Here is a 19,451-nt window from a genome sequence, read left to right as displayed (position 1 = left end):
GCTGGAATTTCCCCTCGAGTGAAACTGACAGCAATCTTCGGGAGGGCCGGGGGGTCATCTTCCTTTGAAACATGTGGGTGGAAGCCACTTACCCAGATCATCTGGATAGGTCCCATTTCACCATTTTCCTGCCACCACAGGGGCACGCAGCTTTGGTACCCTGTCCGTCTGTCCTGTTCTCTGTTTGTAACACAGAATAGCCTCGTCTCCCTTGCACTCACTTTGGTTGTTGCATTAAGCATGAGCATGCTGGTGGACAGAAGGTCAGATTCGATGAACTATTCCCCTCAGGTCGTACGCTGTATGGCCAGGTCTATACTAGACCTGGAAGGCAGGCTTAAGGTACACAACTCTAGCTAACATAAATAACATAGCTGGAGTCGACATACCTTAAGCCAAACTTGGCACCATCTCCACAGCGGGAGGTTGACAAGAGCAAATGCTCCCCTTATGCCTCGTGAGGAGTAGGAGTATCGGTGTCAACCAGGGGTGCCCTCAGCGTTCGATTTAGCAGGTCTTTACTAGACCCACTAAATCAAATGCCAAAAGACTGATCTCTAGCGCAGCAAGTGGAGATGTGGCCTATGACTCTTATCTGACTGAATCTTGATTTTAGATAGACAGATAGGAAATAGGTAGAAGCCATTTTGACTCATGTCAGTCAAATGAGATGTCAGATATCTAGGAAGGGAGTCAAACACACCCACCCACCAGGGAATTGGGCACTTTCCTTGGGGTTATGGTTCCCCACTGAGAGAAGACACACAACATCTTCATTCTCTTTAAGCGATAAAGAAGTGGCATTGCAGTCCTTCCTGTTAACTTCCATTCACAATCTCATGTTATCCTGCACCGTACACCTGGCTACAGACCTGCATTGACTGTATAATAGCCACTGGCAAATCCCCACATTTGCGGTTTTCATTTGGAGATTCCGAGACAGACAGACCATCTTGGCACCAAAAAAGAACTTCAAATAAAGCACCAACTTTTGAGAATCCAGGCCTGGTAGCTGAGCGATAAAAGAAAAGATTTCAGCACTGGATATTGCATAATGGTATTTACTTTGAAATTCTGACATCTCTTTTGACTGACATGAAATACGAACTTGGCTTCTCTCTATTTCCTATATATTACTGAGAAGAGCCTGGTTTCATACTGTGGTTTCACCCAGCTTAAAAAGGGAAAAGAGCCTTATGAGACAATTATTTCACCAGACTAACACACACATTTCTGAACTATTAAGAGAACATGGCGGCTTCTCCAAGGAATTGTTTGGAGAATGCAGCAAACTCTTTAATGCAAAATTGTCATCATGCAGAAAGTAATCATTAATGCTGGGATTTTAAAAAAGGGCCTTAGAGAATGAGCGCCCTCTGTAAACTCTTGCTTAGAATGATGCTTAAACTTGCAAGCTTCAGGAGAAAGCAGACATGCCAACATCAATCACTGGATAAAGACACCATCAACAACCGCAAGCAAAACATTACAGTTGCTGCTTGCAGAATGCCTATGGGAAATGGAACTGATCTGCAGCTTGGACCACCCCAACCAAAAGACTTTAACTCTCCATTTGCACCATGCTTTTTACACTAGATTTTTTTGCACAACAATAGAAGAGGGCTAAAGAGAACATTTCAGCCACTTTGCATCTAGAGTGTGTCTCCTAAAACAGGACCGTAACATTCGGCTCTTCAGTCATTCTGTTATTCCTGGTTGACGGTGCTTAGTCAGATAACCATACTGCTAAAGCTAACACCAGCTGAAATGGCCAGCACTCAATCTTCCTTTTGAAATGTCATGTCTGCTAGGACGATTAATTCTTAGCGGTTCTTCCACATTTGTATTTCCAGGTGTCATGCTTTACAGTCATTTTGCTGAAGTTTATTCACTTTTTTTTCCATAAGAAAAGCGTTGGAAGGGCTTTTTAGAACAAGTACAGGGTATTCCAAGATCTTAATTTGGTACAACGAGGGTGCCTTTTTCATGCATTCAATACTTCTAGCGTGAAAGCATCAGAACCATGCAATAGCAAATTTGATCCTTAACATCTCAAAGCCTCCAAATGCAATTCAATCCAAGGAAAGCATAAAGAAATTAACTGAGTTTCAGTAGCTTTAGAGAGGTAGCCGAGTTAGTACATAGAAAAACTTAAAAAACAACAGATAGTCTAGCAGCACCTTAAAGACTAACAAAACATGTAGATGGTATCATGAGCTTTCGTAGGCACAACCCACTTCTTTAGATGACTGGAATATTAAAAGTCCAGATCCAAGAATAAATAAGGGAAGGCAGGGGGGAGGGGAAGAAGGGGGAAAGGAAAAAAAAGAGGAAAAATTAGTGAATTAGATTGTTCAAGTTACAAGAAGCTGATAAGAACAATTTGCACCTCTATAAGTACCCATTGGTTGGCTGGTTAAGTGATTAGAATGTGGAAGGTATTGTGCAAGCCAGCCACTGTCTTTATTCATTCCTCTCTGATGGGAATCAAACTTGTAAATAAAGTTAAGTTACTGGTATGTAACTCTCTTTGGCCTCTCTGAAAATTCAAGACTGAAGCTTTCTCTCCACTACGTCTTGGATTGATTCTGTGGCAATCGATCCATTGGCGTTTGATTTATCATGTCTGCTCAGACCCAATAAATCGATCTCCGAGCATGTCCAGTCCTCCACCAGGACGAGAAGAATAGCCACAGTCAACAAGAGAGCAGACCCCACAGACCTTGGCACCTATTTGCATAGCTGAAGTTGCATGGGGTAGATCAACGGGAGGGTTTGGAGTAGACAAGGTCTAACACACATTAATGCCATTACTCCTTATTCTAGAAGCTTACCAGGGGATGGTCAGCCACAAACAAATTTTAACCACCACAAATGCTGGTCTTTTGAATGTTCACAGTACCAGGACAAGTGATGCTCAGGCTCTATCATCCTCCAGAAATGAGAGCCAGAAAGCATTTAGGTGGAGCTCTGCCAGGTCAAAAGAAGGGTATGTGAATGGTTAATCAGACATGGCAAAATCAGAGGCCTGCTGGAACTCACAGTGAAATTAACGGAAGAATGAACATGCCAGCAGTTCCTTGGCCGTCTTTCAGATTTTTGAGTCTTCAGAGGTTATTCTTCATGTCAAGGTTAATTTAACTGTTTTATTTTTCAAATCACTCTGCCATGACAAAGCTGCACTTTTGATCCAAGTGGGGCCGGAAGACAACCCAACTCATCTCTCATCTTCCCTCCATCCTGGCGGGATCACAATGCATTGAAACAGCCCTGTGCTGAGAAATGTCAGTTTCCCCCACGCTGGCACTGTCACTGATCCACTCCGTTGTTTTCCCTGGATCCTCCCCAATTCAGCTAACTCCGCTTAGAAAAACATCTCTCATCTTCCACTTCTCAAGTGCACGACAGTCTTAGGATTGCCTTTTGGACGGTCATTCTTAGGCCATTAGTAGAATAGATTCTTTTGTTAGGGGGTATAACTGGGTACGTGGAACAGGCCTGGATTTTACTATCGCAAGCTAGGGTATATGCCTATTCTTTGGTACGTATGGGCCAGCAAATGCTACAAAACAAAAAAATGCAGAGCATCCCAGGAACAGACTGATTTACATCAGCGTGATTGAGAATCTTTTGACATTGCAATAGACCCAGGAGTGCTCCAAGCAGATGGAAAAGGCTCCCCCAAAAGACGCTGCAACCCTTTAGTTTGGGTGACAAACTGAGGCAGAGCCACAAAACCTCAGAACGCTTCTTAACATTCACACTTGGAAACAGGATTCTTTGATGCAGTGGGAATATGCAAAGTTTAAAAATAGCCCATGGCACGTACGTGCCAATCATCCCTATTTAAGGGCAACAACTGTGGGAGAGTAAAGGGAAGTGACTAAGCTGCATGTATACATGGCCACGTTGGTAGATAGCACCCATTTACTCTGGAAACTGAACTACACTAGACCTGGCAGCTCGGCTTACAGTATGCAACTCTAGCTATGTACAATACGTATGTGGACGTGGCTCTCCTTAAGCCGAGCTTGGCAGCATCCCCACAGCAGAAGGCCGACGAAAGCAAATGCTCCCATCAGCTTCCCTTACTCCTCACAAGAACAGGAGTACTGGTCACCAGAAGGGATGCATCTCTGAGTTTGATTTAGCAAGTCTTAACTAGACTCACTAAATCAAACTCTGGAAGATTGATAGCAGCAGCAACAATCTTCTTTTTAGTGTAGACAAGGGCTAAGTAATTAGTCTTCCCTACACATGTAGTCCCGCTGTTACAGAAGTAGAGATCTGTGACTTAACACAGTTGATAATTAGGCAGCTAAAGAGGGAGCAGGTTGAACTGACATTGATCAGCATGTGCCGCAGGCCTACAACCTAGTGCTGGGATTCCTTCCTAGCTCACAAGCAACACAGGATCAGAATTGTTCGCATGGTGTACCTTTGAGAAATGCCTATCTGCAGCAGAGAGTGGGGCTGCTAATTCCGCAAGAGCACTTTTCCCTTTGAGTCAATAGGGAACCAGGAACGTACAGTGTTAAGGAGGCGCTACGTTGCTGGAGGTGCTACTTTCAAAGAATCATAGAACACTAGAACTGGAAGGGACCTTGAAAGGCCATCAAGACCAGGCCCCTCCCTTAGCGGCAGGACCAAGTACCTTCTAGAGTTCTAGACCATCCCTGACAGATGCCTGTCTAAGATGCTCTTAAATATCTCCAGTGTTGGAGATTCCACAACCTCCCTAAACCATTAAAACCAAAGGCTGTGCATGTCAGGGGTGTGATTTGAACCCACACCTCCCAGAACACCCAATTGAGGGAAAAACAGCATCTTGAATCTAGCACCTTAGACCACTCGGCCACCCTGCCTTGCTGAAAGATACATCAGACGGAGCTCCTGACGACTTGACACCATGAAACTGCCCGTGTCACTTTTTGAAAGGAGAGGGGAGTTAATCCCATTGTCCTAGCCACACTCCATTTAGGTAATTACAATCTATCTCTCAATAATCACCCCCCCACACACAAATGATTCTGATGTTCAACATTCCCTGCCCTGTAACTCCCATGTGTTCTCCACATCATTGTTAAATAGCTGTTAACCTGCACCCAAAAGGCGACTGTATTATGCAGGTGAGCAAAAGCCATCCCTGCCCATAGTCTGAAGAAAGCTTCCAAATCCTTTGGCACAGAAGGTTCTAATCCACAGATAAACTGAACTGAGTCCAACTGGGACGTTTGGATGTAAATCGGAACGTCCTAAAATTCGGGTGCATTGTGATCAGGAGTGCTGGTCCATACCTACACTTCTCTGTTAAAATTCCAGTTGTATTACATTATTAACATTTTTAAACTGCGGTGGCATTACATCTCAATCCTAGTGTTTTTTTCCCTCTCTCTCTTTAACAGGATGCCAGAATTGAACAGCTTCACTAACCCTCAGAATGATCCGAAGATTAAAAATACAGATCCAATTAAGCTCACAACCTTGAGTCGTGGATTCCAAACTGCCAAATCAGAAGGGCGAGGGCTGGCTTTACAAAGCACACAAGAGCAGCAAACGGTTAGTGTATGTGTGATAAGCGCTGAAGTCTTATTTCAACTCCGGTTATACGAGTTCTGTCTGCATAGTCCAACTCTGGCTAACAGGGATACTCAGATCCCCAAAAGAATCCATGCCAATTACAAAGATACCAGTGCCCTCAAAATAGCCCATGGCTCTCCATTGTTCCTTCGCCAGATATGCATTAGAGCTGTAAAATCCCATTTAAAACGGTAACTGGTTAAATTACATGTTTAACCAGTTAACCAGCCCACCACATCACAGCGTGGGCAGGGACCACTGGAGCAGTTCCCTACCCGTGGCATGGCACGGCAGGTCTGGCCAGGCAGGGGGTTGCTCCAGCAAGGTCAGGCACTGGTTAACAGTTCCTGGTAAGCCTTTACCAGTAACCAGTTAACCATTCACATCCCTAATACGCATGCCTGCTAAATCCTAGAAGCTCCAAGGCCTTTTGGGAAGTCTTTTCTTTAGTGCTGCAACTGCAGAACTTGCAAGTGGGAGAGGTTGTTTGGTTGGGGGGGGGGGGGGGCAGGATTATATATAGTTTTCAACCGTACAAAGCAGTTACCTTCATGAAGATATTACCAATATCCATTTCACATTTCTATGGCACCTTTATATACCAGGGTCTCAAAATGGTGGATTGACCCAATCTCAGAGCTCCTCTGAAGCAGGCGAGATGTACAGGCAGGTGTGTGCAAGCACACATGGGCTCCACCTCTGGAGTAGGATGTACTCGTGTAGCAGAGCACAACTGACCCCTTCATTCTATAAAGGAAGACTGAAGGAAGAAGACCTATGAAGGAAGACTGAAAGAATTGGGCTTGTTTAGTTTGGGAAGCAGAAGACTAAAAGGGGACATGCTAGCAGTTTTCAGGTATCTAAAAGGGTGTCAAAAGGAGGAGGGAGAAAAATTGTTCTCCTTGGCCTCTGATGCTAGGACAAGAAGCAATGGGCTTAAATGACAGCAAGGGAGGTTTAGGTTGGACATCAGGAAAAACTTCGTAACTGTCAAGGTGGTTAAACACTGGAATAAGTTGCCTAGGGAGGTTGTGGTATCTCCATCAGTGGAGATATTTAAGAACAGGTTGGATAGACATCTATCCGGGATGGTCTAGACGGTACTGGGTCCTGCAGTGGGGCAGGAGACTGGACTTGATGACCTCTCGAGGTCCCTTCCAGTTCTAGTGTTCTATGATTCTCAACACTGATGAGGAGGGTTGGACTCCATGACCCCCGAGGTGTCTTCCAACCCTCTGATTTTATGATGATTTGTAGGAAATTTGGGAAAGTCATTTATCTTCTTGGCCTCATTTTAGTCGCTCTAAAATGGGAGTAAAAATATTTACCCAGGGAGTTGCAAGGCTCAATCAAGTTGATAACTGTACTGCACTGTGAAGATCCTCGTGCTACCATATACCCCTTGTTATCACCATAGTTAATGACTCTAGTCTAGAATTAGGGATGTTAAAGGCTACCCGGGTAACCTTCCAGGGAGAAGGAAGGAACTGTGCCTGAGGACTGAAGTAATACACTCAAAACGAAACTCAGGGAAGCAACAGCGACCCAAAGATATAATGCTTTACCGTCATATTTACCAGCTAACCAGTTAGCTGAAGCCGACCCCTACCCATGGCAGCTCAGACAGCAGGGCTGATTAAACAAATCGTTTAATCGGTTAACTCTTCTGGGTGGTGGGTGGTTTTTACATCCCTATCTAGAATCCTTTCCTGTACTATCATCAGAATGACTTTTCTCAGAGTTTGTAAAAGGAACGAGAGCACTTATAATACCCAAACGTCCTAAATCCGCAAGCTCTTTGGGACCGGAAGTATGTTTTTGTTGGGTGTGGGCAATCCTCAGCATGCTACGGGGGCTCCCACAATGCAACGAGGGATGTTAAAATGCATATATTTTTGTAAGCGTGTAACCGCTGAACGTGTAACTAGAGGCGGAGGCAGCAGGGCAGGGAGGCAGGACTCTATGCTCACAGGGAGCTTAAAAGTAGCTCCAGCCGCATAAACTCCCCACGAGCACCGGCTCCCACCTGCTGCCTCTGTATCAGAAGCAGCAGCGTGGGAGGGGAGGGAGTGGACAGCTTCACGGGAGCCAGCACACACGGGAAGCCAGCTTAAAAGCTGGCTCCCGCCTCTCCCACTCCAGGCTCATCGGTTAACTGTGTACACAACTGCACATTCAGATCCCTAAATACAGCTATTTCCTAATTTCTGGTTCACAATCTGCTCGGCTCAAAGCGCTTTTAAGGGAGAAGGAAGGAACTCTATGAGGAATGAAGGATCATTCCTACACACTGAAAGAAACCCAGGTAAGTAACAGCAGCCCAAAGAATGGAAGAAGCAGAGCGCCACAACCGGTAGCTACTGGACTGTGACGCAATCTATAAAAGTCAGTGTGGGAAAACGCTTTGGTTATTCTCTTAAAGCCTGGACATACGAATGAACAAAGCCTTAGAGAACTTCATAACTTAGAGAAAACATTTTCTGACAGACCAGATGACTGGCTCCACATACTAATATTTCTATACCAAGACACAATCAAATAGCATCCCGGGCCAAACACTGGTTGCACAGATTGACTTGGCAAACCGCTGCAGAAAATTACTTGCAAGAAAATGATCTGTTTCAAAAAAGTTATGCGCTCATTCTAGCATCGCCATTTGCATCAGCCCTTGCTAAGATGTATTTTATCCCTTACATTCATTTGCATAATTGCTGCAATCAAAGACACTACTTTACAGTAATAACTTTAATGGCAGATTTTTCCCAGAGTATTCTCTTTAAAAGATACCCAGCATGTTTGGTGCGCCCGTTTTGTTAGCAAGAACAAAGAAGGCTCTGCTATATCTCATAGGAAATTACTGGGGTCGAATTGGACAGGGGCTTTTTTTGGTTTTGTTTGTGAAACTGCATGGAGGTTCACAATGTCAACGCTGAATACGCTCATAGGGGCAGCCTGTTAGTCTGCATCTGCAAAACATAATGAGGAGACCCGTGGCACTTTGGAGACTAACAGATTTATTAGGGCATGAGATTTCGTGGGTAAAACCCACTTCATCAGATGAATTGGAGTGGACGTCACAGCGCCAGGGGCGTATATATTGTGGTATGGCATTCCAGGCCACGAATCTTACTCATTTAAGGGACTGTCAACCACCTAGTTTTCAAAATGATTTCTACATGCTGGCTTTAGGGAGGAGATGCTGGCATCTTACCAGTTTAATACCTGACCTTCTAAACCCAAGTACTTGTGCATCTTCAGGTTTTCTTCTCCATTTATAGTCTAACAATAAAAAGGTTCACGAAAACATCTGACATACACAGCAACGATTCAAGGGGCACTGGAACAGCCTCATTAGTGACTAAAGAAGATGGAGTTCCAAAGGACTCCCACAAACTAAAATGAAATTTAGAATACGTGGAGGTGACACATTTATAATTAAACATGTATATTGCAGTTCTGCTTAGAGATCTCAGCCAGGTGAGGGGCTGAACAAACACACAAGAAAGGACTGTCCTGTCTAGGGGTATGTCTACACTACCCCGCAAGTTCGAACTAGCGGGGTAATGTAGGCATACCGCACTTGCAAATGAAGCCCAGGATCTGAATTTCCCGGGCTTCATTTGCATAAGCGGGGAGCCGCCATTTTTAAATCCCCGCTGCTTCGAACCCCGTGCAGCGCGGCTACACGGGGCTCGAACTAGGTAGTTCGGACTAGGGTGCCTATTCCGAACTACCGGTACACCTCATTTCACGAGGAAGACGGGATGGCTCGAAAGAACAGGTCTTTGCGAAATCTGGCACCGTGTAGACATGCCAGATTTCGGAAAAGCCTCTTTTGAAAGAAAAGCAGAAAAAGAGACGCACATCGTGGTTTGCAATTCGTGTATCTTCTTCCGACTTCTCTTCGTTGTCGAGACGTAGCCTATGTGCCTTGCGAGAGGTCAGACAGCAGGTCAGCGGCAGTACAAAGCTGAGAAGCCACATCTTCCAATGGCCAGGCCTATCTCCTTTCCACCAGACCACACGCAGCCACGCCTCGCCGCCTTGTATGAAACCGCCCACGCTTTGCCACACTCCCTGTGAAAATCTGTGAGGAGATTTGGAACCAAAGGCCGCAAGTTGAACATTTCTGTACCTCATCTATCTGGCCTCCAAAGGACCAACCAGCCCATAAGCTCGTCTCTGGCTGGGGTCGGTGGAGAATTCTGAGGGCTACTTCAACACGGTTGAGGCTCTCAGAGAAGTCAGACCTAGATAAAGGGAAGTGGCCCCTTACTGAGAGCATAATTAAATTAAAACAAAATGTTTTTGTGAATGGGGGGGGAAAGGGGGGGCGAGAGTGTGTGTGGGGGGGGGGAGGGTGAATCAGACAAGCCATAAATTAAACCAGAGGATATGAATACCATGCAAGCTGCAGTGTGAGGGTTAACATGGGTCTGGAAACAGTTTAGAGAAAACCTGGTGTGGCTAGGGGCCAGTTTGAGTTTACTTGCTTTGGGCTAATCGTTTCCTTCAGGCAGGCTACTCTAGTGCACTAATAGGTTTTAATAAAAACTTCCAATTGGGCCAGTAAACCCCTCATTAAGCTGTTTTTAAAGCATGAATTTAAGAGCGGTGAGGGGAAGAGGTCACGAGGAGTATTTAATTCACAACGGCTGGCAAGAGGTGCTGTTGTGATTGAAAACACCAGAGTTCAAGTGTCCGGGGCCACATAAACATCCGACTCTGTCACTAGACCTGGTTAAGTGACAGCTTGAAAAATAGATTTAATAAGGCAGAGGGAAAAGTTTCCCACTCTTACACGAGAAAAAGGAACGCCAGATCACAATGTCAGCCCGGAAAAGGAATTATCAGCATGCAGCCACCTCCCAAAAACCAGAAATCTATCACCATATGAGGGACAAAATAGGTATTTGCAGAGATTTGCTACAGTTCTTGCAGACTGGAACTAGACTCTGCATATCTGCAAACAGAGAGCAAATTCCACAGAACTAAAAAAAAATAAAAAAATCTTTCATCTCCTCTCCACCACAGTATGCCTCAGATACACTGAGGGTCACAGTAAGCTACTGCTGTAACAAGTGCTACTGTACGCTACTGTAATTCTTCTGCGCTCTTTACCCATAGACTCAACTTCTCCCTTTGGTGCATCCTCTCACTCTACCACTCTGGGTTTGAACACAGCATCCAAAATAGACTGTTTTAATCAGAGTTGCACCCAAACCAGCGTTGGGCAAGCTGGGGTCCAGATGCAACTATTCCAGTCGAGGCCCACCTCCCGTTTTAATTAAAATGGCTTACAGCTGTGCTGCATTTCAGTTTACGCTTTGGAATAAGGCTGATATGGCTTCTCCCTCATGCCTGCAACTTAACCACATTCTTTCTTCCATGCCCACAACAACGCTAATGGATACTGGAGGACAAATAAGAAATAAACTTGGCTCTCTTATGCAGATAGAATATTCCGACTCTTTCTGCAGAAACACTCCCAAAGGAAATGTGCCTTAATCCAGCACAGGAACATCCAAAACTCTACCCATGCACTTTAACATTTCATTTTATGTCAATGCAAATCTAAAATTCAAGATCCCTGAAGACCTTTTAAAAGAAATTCCTCCTCTCAGAACAATTTGCATTGAAGTTAAGCACAAGTGAGGATTTTACCAGGAGTGGAGAATTATGGCTCTCAACTTTTTATTCCTCCTCCTTTAATCAAACACTTCATCTGAAAAGATGAAATAACAAGTCTGCCGAGATAGAACATAACATCTGGAGCAGGCCTTATTCAATTGCAATGCTGCGTTTGCAAGGAAGGTAAGAAGAAATGCAAACTGAAGAGTAAATACAATGAAGTTCTAATGGTCTGCCCTCTCCACCAGAATTTACTAAGGTTTTCTGCAAAACTGAAAATTCATACCCTAATAATACATATTCAACGTCAACTGTACAGGTCACTTACAGGGATTGTGAAAACTAGACTCTGAACTCTCTCCAAGGAACCATTTATTTTGGCTTTAAATTCGGAGTTCTTTCTGCATCAAGAATCAAACCAGATAAATTGGTCGTCTCCCCCGCCCCGGTCTATCAATTAAGGGCCACGTTGATAACTGCACACAATTCCTGAAAGACAAATATCTGCTTTTTTGCCTTCGACAGCTCCAAGTGTTCCTTGCAAAAAAAGCAAAAATGCTACTCCAAAAAGGTATCTTATTACATGGAGATAGGTTTGCATGGAAGCTATCCACCCTCCCCCCAAAAAATGGCATCTTCCTGACCTATGTATTAGTGTAGTCGATTAGCCAATTAACGGAGGAGCAAAAGCTTATAGGTTAATGCTATAGACAACACACATTTCCCTCCCCCACCTGCCAGTAAATTTTTTAGCAGGCTGGCCAGCAGCCCGGCTCCGTCCTGGCTTGTGATGGGTCCGGTAGCTCAGACCCACCCCCAGACGGGGCTGCTGCCACCCCACACTGCTGCCTCTTTACCAGAGGCAGCAGCACAGGGCGACAGGTCCACGAAGGGAGCTGGTTTTTAAACTCCAGTGCGGAGTGGCAGGGGGCTCCTCAGGAGTGAGGCCGGAGCGCACTGGCTGCCGGGAACTATAGAATGGTCAACTAACCGAAAAGAATTCATGAGGTTACTCGACTATTCAATTAACCGATATTTAACATCCCTACTGTGGTCTGCAGGGAGACGTCCTTTACAAATCCACTGGAGGCTTCCAACCTTCCTCTATTGGTGACTGTTTTCCCACCCCACTGACTTCTCATTCTGCCGGCATTTCCCCAGCAATAAGCAACATGATGCCATGTGTTAGCCTATCAAATTGCTGATTCAATTTCTGGGATGGCAAGACAAATGAAACAAAGCCTACACAGAGCCCGCATCTCAGTGTGGCACCTCTTTCATTGGTCCACTTTAGAGCAGAGGTGAGATAAACACACCAGTGGTAAAAAAATCGCTGTGTTCGTCCACTGAAATCAGACTCCAAATGAAAAAAAACCACCCATGTACGGGATTAGTTTAGGAGACTCGTAATGGGATTTCGAGTGATGAGAATCATAGAAATGTAGGACTGGAAGGAACTTGGAGAGGCCATCTAATCTAGTCCCCTGCATTGAGGCAGAACTAAGTACACCTGAACCTCCATAATCTGGGTGCCCTTGATCCGGGAACACCCGTGAGTCGGAGGCTAGCAGAGGGAGGCGGAAGTGACTCTACACACTGCTGCTCTCCCTTCCCACAGCTGGGGGAACGGCAGTGCAGGGAAACATTGGTCTGGGCAATTTACCACGCTCCTCTTTCATAGAATCCTAGGGCTGGAAGAGACCTCAGGAGGTCATCAAGTCCAGCCCCCTGCCCAAGGCAGGACCAATCTCAACTCAATCATCCCAGCCAGGGCTTTGTCAAGCTGAGACTTAAACACCTCCAGGGATGGAGATTCCACCACCTCCCTAGGGAACCCATCCCAGCGCTTCCCCACCCTCCTAGGGAAATAGTTTTTCCTAATGTCCAACCTGGACCTCCCCCACTGCAACTTGAGACCATTGCTCCTTGTTCTGTCATCTGCCACTACTGGGAACAGCCTCTCACCAGCCTCTTTGGAACTTCCCCTCAGGAAGTTAAAGGCTGCTCTCAAATGCCCCCTCACTCTTCTCTTCTGCAGACTAAATAGCCCAAATCCCTCAGCCTCTCCTCATAGGTCACGTGCTCCAGCCTCCGAATCATTTTGATTGCCCTCCGCATTTTGGTTGCCCTTTTATGAACTTGGCAAATATTATGTCCAGTGTGCCCTGTAAACGGAGTGCTTTGCGTAGCTGTTCAGGAGAGATTCAAATGACACCCTGCAGAGCGTCTGCAGCTAAGTTTTGTTTCTACTGGTGGTGCACATTAACACATGCTTCAGTGCGCATACAATTATTCCACGCATGGAAAAATCCACACGTGGATGGAAAAGATTAGAGCGAACATTGGTTAAGAACAGCCAGCGTGGATTTGTAAAGAACAAATCATGTCAAACCAATCTGATAGGATAACGAGTCTTGTGGATAAGGGAGAAGCGGTGGATGTGGTATACCTAGACTTTGGTAAGGCGTTTGATACGGTCTCACATGATATTCTTATCAATAAACTAGGTAAATACAACTTAGATGGGGCTACTATAAGGTGGGTGCATAATTGGCTGGATAACCGTACTCAGAAAGAAGTTATTAATGGTTCACAATCCTGCTGGGAGGGCATAACAAGTGGGGTTCCGCAGGGGTCTGTTTTGGGACCGGCTCTGTACAATATCTTCATCAATGATTTAGATATTAGTATAGAAAGTACGCTTATTAAGACTGCAGATAAAACCAACCTGGGAGGGGTTGCGACTAATCTGCAGGATAGGGTCATAATTCAAAATGACCTGGACAAATTGGAGAAATGGTCTGAGGTAAATAGGATGAAGTTTAATAAGAACAAATGAAAAGTGCTCCACATAGGAAGGAACAATCAGTTTCATACATACAGAATGGGAAGCGATGGTCTGGGAAGGAGTACGGCAGAAAGGAATCTAGGGGTTATAACAGACCATAACTTGAATATGAGTCAGCAGTATGATGCTGTTGAAAATAAAGCATACACGATTCTGGGATGCATTAACAGGTGTGTTGTGAGCAAGACACGAGAAGTCATTCTTCCGCTCTACTCTGCGCTGGTTAGGCCTCAATTGGAGTATTGTGTCCAGTTCTGGGCACCGCATTTCAAGAACAATGTGGAGAAACTGGAGAGGGTCCAGAGAAGAGCAACGAGAATGATTAAAGGTCTAGAGAACATGACCTAAGAGGGAAGTCTGAAGGAATTGGGTTTGTTTATTTTAGAAAAGAGAAGACTGAGGGGGGACATGGTATCTAAATGGGTGTCATAAGGAGGAGGGAGAAAACTTGTCCATCTTGGCCTCTGAGGATAGAACAAGAAGCAAGGGGCTTAAACTGCAGCAAGGGAGGTTTAGGTTGGACATTAGGAAAAAGTTCCTAACTCTCAGGGTGGTTAAACACTGGAATAAATTGCCCAGGGAGGTTGTGGAATCTCCATCTGTGGAGATATTGAAGAGTAGGTTAGATAAATGTCTATCAGGGATGGTCTAGACAGTATTTGGTCCTGCCATGAGGGCAGGGGATGACCTCTCGAGGTCCCTTCCAGTCCTAGTATTCTATGATAAGTCTCTCTCAGTCTTCTCTTCTGCAGACTAAACAACCCCCATTTTTTTCAGAAAAAAACAACAAATGGTCTGGTAGCACTTTAGAGACTAACAAAACATGTAGATCAGTGATTCCCAAACTTTTTGGCATCACGCCAACCTTTTTGATTTTTGAAAAACCCTCATGCCCCTCCCCCCAAATAGCAGCAAAACTTGTTGAGCAAAAAACAAAAAAAGGAACAGAACAGGGTAGCAAAACTTGATGGGGAGGAGGCTGAGAGCAGAACAGCGACCCCGCCTGTTCACAACAGCCTTCGGAATAATCTACCGCCGAGCAGCAGCGGAGAGTTAAAATGAACCAGAAAGCAGCTTAGAGTTCAGGTACGCTCCCAGGGTGGTGTGGGAGAACCTTTCAGTGTGCTACCTGAGGCGCAAAGGACTTCAGAGTCCCCGTCCTCCACCACCGACTCCCTAAAATTCCTTTAAATCTGAAGTCATCACTTCTGAACAAAAACAAAGGCCAAAGAATTCCTGAAACGCCACCCTGTTTCAGAACAGGGCTAATTTCCCAGGCTGCGGCAGTCCGGGGTTTGCATGGTAACATATTCCTTTCCCCTTTTAACACTAAATAGCAAAACGCAAGCCCATGCACTGCGAAGGCGGCAGTGTGTCTATTTCACAGTTCATTGCCTGAAGCGAGGAGTGTTTTTAATAACTGTGTTACCTGACAGCCGTAAAGAGAGCAAAGAGCAAAACCTGCGGCAATACCAGTTGATCCTATTTGGCCTAACAGCTTGTGGTTGTTTCCAACTCTTGCCAGAGGCTTGAGTTCTTTAAAATTCATAGGGACAGCCTGCAGTTTTCAAGGAGGCTACCAAAATCCATCCTAAGATGTCAAAAAAAAAAAAAGAGGGAGAAGAAGCAGCACACTTCCTGCAGGAGAACAGCAATGGTCAGCATTTACAAAGATCACTCCGGGAATTTTCCAAGTTAATTCTTTGAAGTAGATGCTACCAAAATGTGGAACAGCTTTCAAAGCTCAGCAATTTTTAATGTATTTCGGCAGCAAAAGAAATGGATCAGAAGGTTGTTGTTTCAACTATATTATAACAAAAATATTGTGGTTTTCCTGTGCCCTCACAAAAGTAGCTTACGATTTACATCTCATTCATCTTATTCAGAAATAGCATTTTATCCAAAAATGAAAAGAGAGATCCCACTGCGTACAAAGGACTTGATTAACCAGAGCAGGGTGTTTGTCCATGCAGGAGATAATCCAGACAGTCAACGCTTTTGATAGCAATGAGTTTCCGCTACAACCAATAAAGAAACGGGTAAAAATACAGAAGACGACAAGAGGAGCTCAAACTGTGCTCGGAGTCCTCGGTAACTTTATGGAAGTAATCAGGTATTTAACAAATCTTAAATAAGAAAAACAGTTGTTACCATCCAAATTTAAACTGGACCGAGAGGAGTTATCTAAAAGAGAGCTGGCGAGGTTTACGTGCAAGTAAATAAGGGTATGTCTACACTAGGGGGGGTAATGTAGTCATACGGAAATTCAAATCCCGGGCTTCATTTGCATAAAGCCGGCCGGCGCCATTTTTAAATACCAGCTAGGTCGGACCCCATGCCGCGCGGCTACACGCGGCACGGACTAGCTAGTTCGGATTAGTTCGGAACGAGGTGTACAGCTAGTTCGGATTAGGAAGCCTAATCCGAACTAGCTAGTTCGTGCCGCGTGTAGCCGCGCGGCACGAGGTTCGAACGAGCAGGGATTTAAAAATGGTGCCGGCCGGCTTTATGCAAATGAAGCCCAGGAAATTCAAATCCCGGGCTTCATTTGCAACTCCGTATGACTATATTACCCCCCCTAGTTCGAACTAGAGGGGTAGTGTATACATACCCTAACAGATGTAGAAAGTAATATTTCTTCCCAATTCTTCAGCTTTCCATAGCCCAGACTGTCATGCCGGATGGTGGCTACTTATGTCCCATAGGCTGGTTCTAGTTTTATCTAGTTGCATTCCCTCTTCTAATCAAATAAAATTCTGGTTGGATCTTCCTGAACAGTCCCACACGAGGGATTTTACAGGACTGGGGAGGTCAATTCCGGCCCCTCTGCTGATGGATTCCAGGTTCTTCCAGGATCCATCAGTAGTCGGCCTGGCTCACCTCCAGGCTCCATGCCCCTACCTGACTCCTCTGCCGGTCGGTCTGGCCCCTGTCCTGGCCACCAGCCTGGCCCCGGACCCCGAGCGGGGCTGTGCCGTCGGCCCTGGTGCCAGGCAGGCTTTGTGCCTCCGACTGGACTGGGTTGCTTGGTCTGGCCCCAGTTTCCACCGCGCATCCCTTTCTTGGGAGGGCTCTGCTGCTGGGTCCATCCCTGGCCACCAGACGCTGTCCACTCCCTGCCTCCAGGCTGGCTGCAATGCCAGCCCCAGGCTCTTAGCTCCTCCCCCACAGGCTCTCTGGCCCTGTAACAACCATGGTCAGGACCAAGAGTCCCAGACTACAGAGGTTCAACCTCTAATGAGCAAGTAAAGGAGGACTCAATGCACTGAAAGGGGACAAAGGAGTCTTCTGTCAGTTCTGAGGAGTAGTTGATCATACATATATAATGTATTTCGGTAAGGATACTTAACCCTCAAAAAGGTGTCCGTTCAAAGCTCTGTATGGACATTAATCCATCCCCTGACCTCTCTGAGGTAGTATTTGCCTTTCACGGCAAGAGAAAAAGGGCTTGTCTTCTCTGCCACAGAGATCCATGCTGAGGCAATGGATCTTCTGGCATTCAATTTAGCCGGTCTAGTAAAGACCAGTCAAATCAAACGCAGAGGGTGGCCCTCCGTCAACCACAGTCGCGAGGAGTAAGAGAAGTTAACGGGAGCATTTCTCCCATAAACCTCTCGCTGTAGGACTGCCCCAGAAAATCAGTGTGAGGTACATCGACTCCAGCTATGCAACTGTCATCGCTGGAAACACGTATCTTAGATCAATTTTCTCACCCATGGAGACCTGGCCTGAGGCAGAGGAGAAATAGCTTCCCTAGATTCATACAAGTCACTGGCAGAGTTGGGTCTCAAAATTTCCCCAAGACGCATTCATTATCCAGCCCATGGTCTTACTATCCGTCTCAGACCTGATTTACCCCTAGGCATTGTCATGGTCAAAAAATGAGCTCATAGCAACTGTGGTCATGTGACATGTCCAGGAGAAATTACAATTAGACCAACCTACAAGACTTTCTTTATCAAATACAGGATCTTTCACTCAGTCTATTTCAACACAGACATCAGTTCAGTTCAATTTTCCGTTGCTTAAGGTAAGTAAAGAATATACAGAAGATTTCTTTAAGTTTCATAAAAGACTGGGATAATCGTAACTATAATATTCTTTTGGAAAAAGGAAGCGAGAGAGAGAGAGAGAGAGTGAGAGAGAATAATTTAAAAGCTACCTACCCACAAAAGGAACCAATAAATAATTAGTGCCGATATTTTTTCTGATTTATATTCACTTACCGAAGGAATACCTGCAAAATAAAATGAGAAAAATTAAAATCTAGGCTCATCAGTATTATAGACCTTTCTCTCAATTTATTTTTCTCTCACATGAACTCTGATTTTCAAAATGTCAACAGCAATTCCTCTGTACTAATGTCAACATTTAATACCTAATGTAACAAATAAACTAATGGTGAATTTCTACTCACAGTGGCTAGAGAAGTAGGTCTTTGCCCACGGAAATTTATGTCTAAATAAATCAGTTAGTCTGTAAGGTGCCACGGGACTCCTTGTGGTTTGTATGGATACAGACTAACACCACCGATACTAGTATACAGTATTTATACACTAGAAATGTGTATAAATACTGATTGTGCGTCCAATCACCAATTATTTATTTAGGTGTAAAGTAATTAAGATGTCTGTGCAAGGCTCCATGCTCCCTAAAATAATCATAAAAATGAATGCAATTAAATTAAACCTCCACAGCTTTGAAATCAGGTCTATTGAAATTTGGCAGGCCAGCCACCGACCCCTCCGTCACCTAGGAAACACACCCTCATCCTACTCCACAGGCCTTCTCCCACAGGTATCTTTTACAGCACGTCTGGAAATTAGTCTGTTTTAGCCTGGGCAGGTGGGGAGGACAATTATACAATCTCAGGGCCCTTACAGAGGACACACTGGCAGCTGCCTTTTCTTTTATCGTACAGGGAATCCAGCATGAGCATCCAGAGAGTAACACTGCAGTGAAGAAAGAAAGACTAGTCCCTACCGAATTCTACTCCCTACTTCCATGCCCTTTCCTAGAATCACAGGGTTGGAAGAGACCTCAGGAGGCCATCAAGTCCAACCCCCTGCTCAAAGCAGGCCCAATCCCAACTAAATCATCCCAGCCAGGATTTTGTCAAGGGTATTCCCTCCGTGCCTCAGTTTTACCATACGCGAAATAGCAGTAATGCTTCCTTGTGGTGCTCTCTGAGAAAGAGACGCATTTAAAGCACCATCGAAATATTTTTAGTCACAAAAATGTGGCGTCTTGCTAACGAGTGGGGAACGTGTACATCCTGTCGAAGCTAATTTATCAAGGTTGGCAGGTTTCCAGAATGAGACAAGATGAAATGTATTTATTACTCTTCTGTCTGGGTTTAATGGCGGAACAAGCCACAGGCGGGAATGGAGAT

At 45.1% G+C, this 19,451-nt stretch overlaps 1 protein-coding gene across 4 annotated transcripts in view; it reads right to left on the bottom strand.

Annotated features, from left to right (window-relative positions):
* LMF1 (lipase maturation factor 1) overlaps positions 1-19,451 on the bottom strand; it is a 441,609-nt gene that overhangs the window by 368,023 nt on the left and 54,135 nt on the right. For 3 of the 4 annotated variants that reach the window (XM_075899803.2, XM_075899802.2, XM_014569758.4), the window contains exon 3: positions 18,286-18,296. The exons of the other annotated variant lie outside the window; for it this stretch is intronic. In XM_075899803.2, coding sequence (XP_075755918.2) covers positions 18,286-18,296 — 11 coding nt within the window. The remainder of the gene's footprint in view (positions 1-18,285; positions 18,297-19,451) is intronic. 4 annotated transcript variants of the gene reach the window in all.

This window comes from Pelodiscus sinensis, chromosome 15, assembly GCF_052426305.1.
Source record: "Pelodiscus sinensis isolate ZL-2025 chromosome 15, ASM5242630v1, whole genome shotgun sequence".
In the NCBI taxonomy this organism is placed as follows: domain Eukaryota; kingdom Metazoa; phylum Chordata; order Testudines; family Trionychidae; genus Pelodiscus; species Pelodiscus sinensis.
This window is presented reverse-complemented; position numbering and strand designations above follow the sequence as displayed.